Genomic DNA, 10,089 nt, shown 5'->3' with positions numbered 1-10,089 from the left:
GAAGCCGCTCCGGAGCTCGGGTTGTTTGCCTGGAGTCCCAGAGGATCTTGTCTCTGTCGTGGCTTTGGAAATCTCAGCTGGAAAGTGTTTGTGGCAAAGGCAGCTTTTGCACTTGACCTGTGGTGCTCTCAGTTTGAGGTGGATCTGTACCGAAACCAGTCAGCCTGCCAGACTCCCCTGGACCGGCAGTACTATGAGGAGATCCTGAAACTGGAGAAGGCTGGAGGTCGGAAGAACCATCGCATCTTCACCTACACTGATCATGACCGATTCACCAACCTAGAGGAGGTACCAGCTCTTAGTGACACATAATCTGTACAGCAGTGGCTGTCAAAACTGCCGGGCCCACTGCAGAGGGAATATCTGTCAGCCCTTGCCCATGCAGAAGCGAGCCACATATTCTGTATGCAGGAGGCATAGTGCTTCTGCAAAGCAGCTTCACCTGCTGCCCCAGCTCTGGGATGAGACCTCCCTGTTTCAGAGCGACGATTGGGGCAGCTTGGAGGGGACTTTGTAGCATTGCTGTGTAGGTAACTTGCTGGGTGGAGTTTAGCTGTAGTTTGCCAGAAGAATAGCAAATGAAATCTACAGTCTTTTAGCAGTTTGTGAAGAAAGGTTGAGGGAGCCGGTCTTGTTTAGCTTGGAGAAGAGAAGGCTCCAAGGGAGACCTCATTGTGGCCTTCCAGTACTTGAAGGGAGCTTAGAAACAGGAGGGAGAGCGACTTTTGCCATGGGCAGGTGTGATGGGACAAGGGGAAATGGTTTTAAACTAAGAGAGGGGAGATTTAGGTTGGATATGAGGAGGAACTTTTTCACCCAGAGGGCGGTGAGGCACTGGCCCAGGTTGCCCAGAGAAGCTGTGGATGCCCCATCCCTGGAGGCGTTCAAGGCCGGGTTGGATGGGGCCCTGGGCAGCCTGATCTAGTGGCTGGCAACCCTGTGCACAGCAGGGGGGTGGAACTGGATGGTCTTTAAGGTCCTTTCCAACCCAAACCATTCTGTGATTCATCCTTGCATGTGGGTGTGTACATGCCTGTTCTCTCCCCCAGGAGTGGAACAGTGTTTAGAAAGATGTCCTGTAATAAAGCTGGTTCATGTCTGTTTCTCTCTTCCAGCACTGTCAGAAGGTAACTGACTCAGATCATGAGGTGCCATCGTATCTGGCGGAGAGGATGGCCAATGTGAGGAGGAGAAGACAAGACCGTAGGCCGATGTGAGTGCAAACTGCAGCTCGGAGCTCACTGATGCAGGTTTTCTGGTGCTGGTGCCCAGCTGCGGAGCAGCCTGGTCTGCAGAAGTTGGTGACTTGAGCTGTGCTGCACTTGGAATTCGTCAGTTTGACTCCTCATCATGGAGGGTTCAGTGCTGCCTGTGCCAGGCTGCTGAGGTGAGCTGTGACCTGTGCTGTTCTGTTGTTGACAGAGAAGCAAGTTCTCTGAAGTCAAAAATCATCACCTGGGAACCCTCAGAAGAATTTATAAAGAACAACCATGTGATTAATACTCCTGTCCAGACCATGTACATCATGGGAGACTTGGGACCTTATGGGAAGTAAGTAAAATCCTGAAGTGATCTGAATTTCCCAGAAGGAAACCCATCTTCCCTCCTTACTCAAATCTCCTGTTTCTTTCATTAGTTAAGGGGAGAGAATTCCAAGAGCTCAGTAACTCAGGCTGCTATTTCTTTCTGCCTCTTTCCTCAGTTGGGAGGTAACTGAGTGTGTCTTTCCAAAAGGCTTCTTAAACTAATGTAGGAAAGTATGGATGTGTTTGTTCCCTTCTGTACCCACACGTGCTTTTATCAACTCTGCTGTTCCAGAGCAAGAGGGTGTCCATGTTCTCTATTTAGACTGTCTTTCTTGGTGTCTTCCATTAGGCTCGGTCACAGGGAGTATGAACATGTTCTTTGCACAATCAAGGTGGATGGCAATGGGGTGATCACAGTGAAGCCTGACTTTACTGGCACCAAAGGAGGCTACCGGTGAGAGGACAGAGCTGGTGCTTCTCATGGGTTGATGCAAATGATGGAAATGGCTGTTTCCCAGTCATCCCTCAGGCAGTGGATTGACACTTAAATTGAGGGATATTTTTTAGTTTTATTCCAGAGATTTCTAAAATGAGATTATTGTATACTTGTGCTTGGTGTGATGTGTGCCAGTCCCTAGGGATACAGGCTGTGCACATGTGGGACACAAGCAAGTCTCCTTTTTTAAGTCATTGATGCAGGCAGGCACTTGGGAGCGAGGAGAGGGCCATTAGCGTGTGCCCCTGTGTTACTGCACGGGCCTGGTGGAGGGGGGAATGCTGGGTCAGGGTGGCACAGTTGATGCTGCTGTTGCCTGTGCCTGTTCTCTGTGTAATGGGGGAGTTTTGCTGATGTTTTTCGGGGCTCTGCAGGATCGAGCTGGATGGAGAGAAGCGAGAGGTGTGGAAGTACACCATTGAGAATGCGTCTGTCCAAGTGCAGCCAGAGGAGGAGGAACGCGAGCAGCGTGTGTTCAGAGACGTAAGGACCAGCCTCCACTGATCCTATTGACTAGTTCTGAACTGACAAAGGGAGCTCAGACCCTCACGTAGATGTAATTGTTAGCGCTGTAGATGCCTCAAGTTGACAAAATGAATATCACTGGCAGTGAGTCTCATCATGCCCAGCAATTTAAGATCTCCCACAAACACTCCCTGACCACTTAATTCCTCACTCTAGGTAGAGGCCTTGTCCAGTGATAGGTGTGTTGGCCTCTGACTGCAGGGGCCTGGGTAGTGAGAACTGATGCAAGGAACCACCTAAATTTGTCCCTTTCTAGTGTCACCTGCCGTTTGTTTTCTTTCCCTTTCAAACAGTGGGCAAACCCTTTCCTTGGTCTTCCTCTTGCTGCCTGTGTACTTATCAAAAGATTTCTTGTTACCAATAATGTCCCAGGATATTTGGATCTCATTTTATGTCTTGATCTTTCCAAATTGCCTTTTTGGCTGTGGCAGTTTATAAAGGTTCTTAATGGTTTAGTTTTGCATTTGTACATTTCCTTATTGGCTTTGTGGTCAATAAGGAAATAATGATTTCGCTACACTGATCTGTTGATTTCATTGGAATAGTTTATGCCTGTGTTTTTAACGTGTAATTTAAGATCTGATTCTTCAAAGCTACTTTTTCCCTTAGACTGGCTTTTGACAAGGTCTTCTCTGAAGCTGAAGATCCATGCAGTGTTAGCAGTTAGTTACTCACCTTTGTTCTATTAGATTCTTACGTTCTCTATATCTGCTGTAACAATTAAAATAAACCCTGTGTGCTAAGCCCGTCAACAATTTAAACTGGCTTTAAGTTATATCCATTACAGTTTTTGCAATAAGTAAAAACATAATCAAAAAGACACTTTTTCTGTTTGTTCTGTGTTTTCAGCTGTATGGTCGGCACAAGGAATACCTCAGTGGTCTCATAGGCTCTGAATTTGAAATGGTGAGTACCTGCTCACTTGGCAGGGACCTGGAGCCCTGCTGCCTTTGGAGACTGTTGACCTGGTTAGCATGGCTGCCATTTGTACCATGGTCTCCAAAGACTCTTTCATTCTGGGGATGTATTGGCAGCTTTTACCTTGTGGCTTCCAACAGAAAATTGGGTCAAAAGGGACGGGTTGTAACAGATACGGGGCCTGCAGAGATCCACCCTGCATGTGTCGGACCAGCAGTCTCTGCGAGGCCTTTGCCTATAATAGTTTAAAAAGAAAGGAGGGTTTATATCTTTCGGGGTAGTGGTTGCTGTTAACTTCTCGAATGTCAAACACATTTATGTGCTGCTTTGTTAAAGTAAACGGCCTCCTGCACAGTTTCCATTCTCACTGAATTATCCAGACCGCAATCTTTTTTGCTCAAATCTTGTTTGCCAAAGTGTGAAAGTTGTTGTGTGTTCTTGTACTTTGATAGAGTGTCTCGGCTCGTTTTATGCTTACCCCTGCTCCCCCCACCTTGGGCAAGTGCAGGAACACAGAAACAGGACTATGATTTCTGCAAGTGACTTCTCACTATATTTTATATCCATCTTGAAGTCCATAGGAGATCAATTTACAGAATAATAAGCTCCTGTGGTCTAGGAATTTGGTCTCTCTAGGGAGCCTCTCTCTAGAGGGACTGTTCACTTCTGGAAAGTGGTATGAAAAGTCATGATCCTACCTGGCTAGTAGAGTGAATCGTTCATGTACAAACATATCTGTGAAATATCTGTGTGAGCCCTGTTGGGAGGAGTTGTTTTCCACTGGTTTCACCAGTGCTCATTGAACTCTTGATCTTGTTTATCTGCTCATTCTTTCAGACTCTTCCTGGCACACTGCGGCTTTTTGTGAATGGAGAAATAGGTGGGTTCTTATCAACAGTAACTAGGGGCAAATCTGTGTCTGCTGGGATGGCTGAGGCTATGGAGGTTCCAAGGATTCTTGGATCGCAGACAGGTCCAGAGTAGGTGATTCTCTCCCTAGAATCCTTTACTTCCTCCTTGTCCTCTCCTCTTTTTGCAGACTAACCCCTGGAGTGGCATTTACAGATTGGAGGTTACAAATACTGCAGCTGTTCTAGGAAGACAAAACAGATGTGAGAAAAGGATATCAGATTCAGAAATTAATAGAGATTAAACCAAAGAAAGCAATTACACGTGTGACCTCCCTAATCTGGGTAGTGATATGGGAACGGGGCTAGTCTAGAGAAGGAATCTTCTGTGGGGGTCATATTCTGTTACTTTGAAGACCCTGGCTTTTCCCAGCTTCCAGCAGTAACTGGTTGTCCCTGAGGTTGTTGGTGCTGGCTCTCCCAAAAGTCTACAGTGAGTACTGGAGGAGTTTGTGTGGAAGCAAGCAGCTGAAGTTCATTCTCTCTTCTCAGTTTCAGCTCAAGGCTATGAGTATGACAACCTCTATGTTCATTTCTTCCTGGAGCTGCCTAACCGTAAGTACTCACAGCAGTTTCAGGAATGAAGCATGCTTTGTCTGGTCCATCAGATCAGCTGTGCTGAAAGTCAGTGAAAGGTAATGTCTGGGCTGGGATTTAGTAAGAGGTCTTCAGAGCTAAAATTGTTCAAACTCAGTTGTTCGAACTAAACTCATGTCTGGGTGAAAGTAGCATCTTCTTCTCTGGTCTCTTCCAATTCAGGCTGGGACAGAGAAGTCCATTGGCTTCTCAGCCAGTGGGAATGGTGTCCAGCAGTCTACCCAGAGTTCATTCCTTATACTGTGGAGAATAGTCTCCTTGTCTTCTCCATCTCAGCAGTGACCTTGTCCGATTTCAGTGCTCACCATCATGTTGTCATGCTTTGTACTAACACTAACATATCAAATTTTGACTGATAAATAAGGTTCCCAGCACATCCTGCTGCATGTTTAATTCCCCTGAAGCTATGGCTCTGTCTCCCCTCTCTGGTGTTACCCTGGAGTTTGTCCAAAGTGGTACCACTTTTGCTACTTAGGATCTTTAGATAAGGCTCTGCTTTTCTTTTAAGATGGACTTAGTGCTTTTCATTGACAGTTCAGGGCGTTCTAGGGAGCGGCCATTGCCTGGAACACAACGGGGTAGGACACGCCATGGTACATTCAGTGTGGGTGATGTTACCTGTTATCCCAGTTATTTGCCACTGACATTCTCTTTTTAACTGCTCTGCTTTGTGAGTCCTCCCTCTTACCACGAGCATTCACCACTGTGCTCATGTTCTCCTCTTCTCCCAGACTGGTCAAGCCCTGCGTTCCAGCAGCTATCAGGAGTGACACAAACCTGTGTCACCAAGACAGTGGACTGGGTAAGGATGCTTTCAGACCTGTAGAACAGTTTGAACAGGCATTCTCTGAAGTGGAACATGTGTAACAAGCTACAGATATATTCAGCAAAGGTCCTGACTTGAGTGCTCCTTTCAAGGGCAAGGCATGTTTGGGCTTCTCCTTATTCTAGTTATACTTGTCATTTTTCAGTGTGTCACTGTGTCCAAATAAAACTAGACCAAATAAAACTGCTTCAAAGCAGGTTTTGGAACCTCACTTTTTTCTTCTGGCTGATTGATTGCCTTTGGAGCTTTGATTTTTGTGTTCTCAAATGCTCAGAGTTAACAAAGTATTGTTCTGGCTTGCCTGGGTCAGGAATGCACACAGTCCTCAAACTGATTTCTAAAAATGAACCCTCCTTCTCTCTGGGAAGTTGGTTCCATTGCTGTCTCCAGCTCTGCTCTTACAAACTTTGAATTTTATCAACTTTTTAATGTCTTTTATGTGAGCTAGTTTGCATATTACAAAAGTAATTATCATACAACATTTCAGTAATACCATTGTCTAAGATATTTTTCTTGGCTCCTGTAAAGACTGGTGGTGTAGTAGTTATGCAACTGGCTGAGTTGTCATTTGAGGTGTGTTACTCTTTTTCCCTTTTTCATTATTTTTAACAGCCTGTTCCATCAGCCTGGCACTTGGGAGCCTGTACAGGTCCATCATGCAGTCAGGTGTTTGTTAGTGTGATGCGATTGATCTTGTTTGGGCATTGTTACCTTTTTTCCACCATTAGTTCTTTTTTCCCTGGCACTCTGTGCCCCTTGCAATGCTCGTGATGAATGATCTTCTCTGATCCCTGTCCTGTTCCTTTTCTAGGATAACGTGGCATACTTCTGCTACCCCTTCACTTTGGAGATGTTTTTCACCCAAGGAGACGAATCGGAAGGTATATTTCCTTGTTGCTCTGAAATGTGAAACTGAAATCTTTTGATCACAGTGTAGGCATCATGCTATCTGGTATGTTGTTGGCCCCTCTCCAAGATAAAAGGACAGATTTAAATAAAGGGAAATGTTGCTCATTCAGCAAATGTTCACCCTGTCACCGCACAACCTCTGGAATTCTATTTACCCTGCCCAGCAATGCGTTAGCATTTGTATGGATTAATTGATGTTGCCCTGCTTCCAAGCTATAGTCAGCTTTATCCAGTTGCAAAACTACTTGGATCTCAGCTTGCCTCTCAAAATGCCTGGCACGATGGTCTGTGTTGCCATGCCTGGTGTACTGCATAGTGCCCTGGGAATCTGCAGCAGAAGAAACAAGCAGCTTTTTTGTACACAACTACAACTCTGTGCTGAGTCTTATGTTTGTAGACACACTCAGTGACCTGTATAATCTTTGCATAGTTTATGTCACTTTGAAATTTCCAGCTCTGTTCTAAGCGGGCTTCTCTGTTGCCTATGCCTGCTGCTTCATTACGCTACTGCTGCTTCCTCAGCAACCCCACTGCTCTTGGGATTGGTAGGGGCAGCTTTGTGGCGTGCCTTGCCACTTGAATCAGACATATATTGGATTTGAGTGTTCAACCAACACTAATGAATTTTCAGCCTAGAATAAACACGATGAGTTTGTTTCACCATGGCAAAAAGAAATGCTTGGAGACTTGTACAAGAACCCAAGTTAATAAACCCCCAATAATGGTGGGAAGGTCAGAGATAAAAAGATTCCCTTGTCTGGCATCGGATCATTCACAGAAGATTGTCTTGTCTGCTCAAAGATAATTGAGGAACCAGTTTGGACTTGCTCTGAAAGAATTTTCCCAAATTTTTAACATCTTATCAATAATTCTGTTTTCATCGTGAAATTTGAGGGTTCAGCTTTTACAGGGGCAACTGATCACCCATACATCTCGGTTAGTCATTGTAGAAGAAATACAGAAAGGACTTCCTACTAGTGGAGCTGGACGTTTAGCTCATTTTGTTCTGTGATAGTCTCCCTCTCAAAGCTGTGATCCGCTCCACTTCCTTGCAGATAGTCTCCCGCAGTGGCCTGTTCTCTATTTTGAGGTCCTGTCCCTGGATTTCTGGCAGAGGTATCGCGTTGAAGGATATGGTTCTTTGGTGCTGCCAACGTCTCCAGGTAAAACTTACTTTGGACATTATGTTAATTGTCTGGGAGAATGAGTTGGGTGGTTCTCTTGGGAATGGATTCAGCTGGTCCTGGGGAGGCTTTGCCTTTGCATGCTGAAGTGTTAGCTATGTGCAGGCAGCAAAGAAGGATTTGATGCATTCTGCACTGTTCTGCCTTGTTGAGAAGAATCTTGTGTTGCTGTCTTTGCTCCTTTGGTGGTTCCATCACAAAATCTTATGTGACAGAGCTCTGGGATGATGCTGCACATCCATCTTTACAGTAGCAGTAGCCCTCTCTTTCCCACATGGAATCTGAGGCTCACAACTATTCTGACACCCACGTGTAGTAAGGAGATGCTCCCCATGGGCAGGGAGTACTTTTGACGCTGTCTGTGTGACTGTACGGGCCTGAGTCATTGGGAAAATGTTACCAAGATACTGTGCGGGGTTTCCATTTCAAGGCTGCTGTGGTTTGGGTCAGCAGGTATCCATCTACCACGCTGTCCTTTGTTGGTCATAGCTGCTAAGTTGTCCTGTTATCCTGGGTCAGGTCTCCACATGCTCACCATCCCGACCTGGCGACCTGTGGAGCTGGGGACAGTCGCTGAGCTGAGGAGGTTTTTCATTGGTGGATCTCCTGAGCTGGAGGACATAACCTACGCCAGGATACCATCAACCTTCAAGGTGGGCTCAACTGCAGGGCATTGCTCTTGCTGGGAGACGGTCGATTATGCTCTGAACTTCAGAAGCCTATAGACAACCTGGACCAGATTTAAACAAGGATGAGCCGGTGGTCCTGTCCCTCTGACGAAAGAAATGTCTCCTCTATGAGACGCGTGGTCATGGACAGTGGAACAGGCAAATGCTGAGGCAGAGCTCGCTGCTTTCTGAGGTGTATGCAGCTTAGAGAAGTGGGTGAACGTGGACCAAAGCCTTGACTTACCTCTCCCTGTGCTGGTCCTCTCCAGAAAGTGCCTGTACTCTTCCAGGCTGTACTGTGCCTGAAAGTTTCCTGAAGCAAGAAGCTGATGGGTGTGAGACAGGCAGAAATTTCACATTCTTAGGAAAGCTGCAGAGGTGTTTGCTGCTGTAATGAGCAAGTTGGTCTTAGTAGCAGCTTTGTGTGAGAACGAGCTCTGATGCAGTTGTTGAAACCTTCCTCCAATACCGCACTATCAGCTTGCTAGTGTTTAGGTCCTGCCCTCAGCACAGCCTGGAACCGTCGGCCCTTCTTTCTGACCTCGTTTTCTGTATGCAGTGGGGAAGGGAGAGACTGTGCCCGCAGGAGTGTGTGCTCCTGGTGGGGCTTGCTCATTTTGGCTAGGGTCAGTGGTTACTCTAACTCAAGCTATCTTTGCAGGGAGAGCGTCTGAGCCGCTTTGGTTTTCGCACAGAGACAACAGGGAGCGTCATGTTCCGGCTCTACTGCCTGCAGCAATCTAAGTAAGTGCAGCAAAGTGAGTACAAGCTCCATCTCATGTTGTGTTTTGGTAGCCCTGACCTCCTACTGTCCTGTGCAGAGCCTTTCTGGAAACCAGTGCCCTGAGGCAGCGCATGCAGAGTGTGTTGGACCGGCTTGGAGGCTTCAGCCAGCAGAGCTCAGTCTACAGTGTTTTGGGTAGGGCTGTCAGTGTCATTCTCCCTGGTGAGGCTTTGGCTCACTTTTGCCCCCTTTTTACAGAATGGGCAGGATATTTCAGGAGAAACCATTACTGTGGGGATAATTGCCTCCCCTGTGAGCTCTCTGAGTCCGTAGCAGAGGTTAAATGATCTGATCTGAGCTGGAAACTTCAGGAAGCATTAGCTCTCAGCAGACAGGAGGGATAACAACTCTGAAGGTAAAGCTGCTCAGTCCTGCCTGACACTGAGCATAGCTCATGGCACTGATACATAGGCTCTGTTTCTGCTGCCATTATGCACAGTGCAAAGACAGGGCTAGAAATAAGTGAAGAGAGCAGCAAGGACCAGGAGCTTTGTTGGTGGGACTTAGGAAGTGAGACTCCTGCTCCAGGAGAGACGGTGTTCACTGGACAGACTCATCCTTCCCCTTCCCTGAGACTGTCTGATGCATTCTGGCTTTCTGTCACCTGCTGTGTTGTAGAGGCTTTCCAGAGGGCACGGCGACGGATGCAGGAAGCACGCAAGAGCCTTCCTCAAGACCTCATCAGCACCTCTGCCTCCACTGTGCACCAGTCGCAGGATCTGTGATTGGCCACCTCCGCTGCCTGGCA

The 10,089-nt window shown here is 46.8% G+C and overlaps 1 protein-coding gene across 1 annotated transcript; it reads left to right on the top strand.

The window, feature by feature from the left end:
* Nucleotides 1-77: 77 nt before the first annotated feature.
* MKS1 (MKS transition zone complex subunit 1) lies at nt 78-10,066 on the top strand (the record flags this gene model as incomplete). The annotated part of the gene is made up of 15 exons (XM_010174362.1): nt 78-288; nt 1,116-1,213; nt 1,423-1,551; nt 1,876-1,980; nt 2,397-2,505; nt 3,397-3,453; nt 4,303-4,345; nt 4,866-4,928; nt 5,702-5,772; nt 6,608-6,677; nt 7,761-7,868; nt 8,409-8,542; nt 9,219-9,301; nt 9,379-9,476; nt 9,960-10,066. Coding segments are annotated over 15 exons (1,486 nt in total), but the record flags the coding sequence as incomplete, so codon positions are not given.
* Between the last annotated feature and the right edge of the window lie 23 nt (nt 10,067-10,089).

Source organism: Antrostomus carolinensis, unplaced genomic scaffold (assembly GCF_000700745.2).
Source record: "Antrostomus carolinensis isolate BGI_N321 unplaced genomic scaffold, ASM70074v2 scaffold9468, whole genome shotgun sequence".
In the NCBI taxonomy this organism is placed as follows: Eukaryota; Metazoa; Chordata; class Aves; order Caprimulgiformes; family Caprimulgidae; genus Antrostomus; species Antrostomus carolinensis.
Note: the sequence above shows the minus strand (reverse complement) of the source record. Positions and strands in the feature narration are given on the sequence as shown.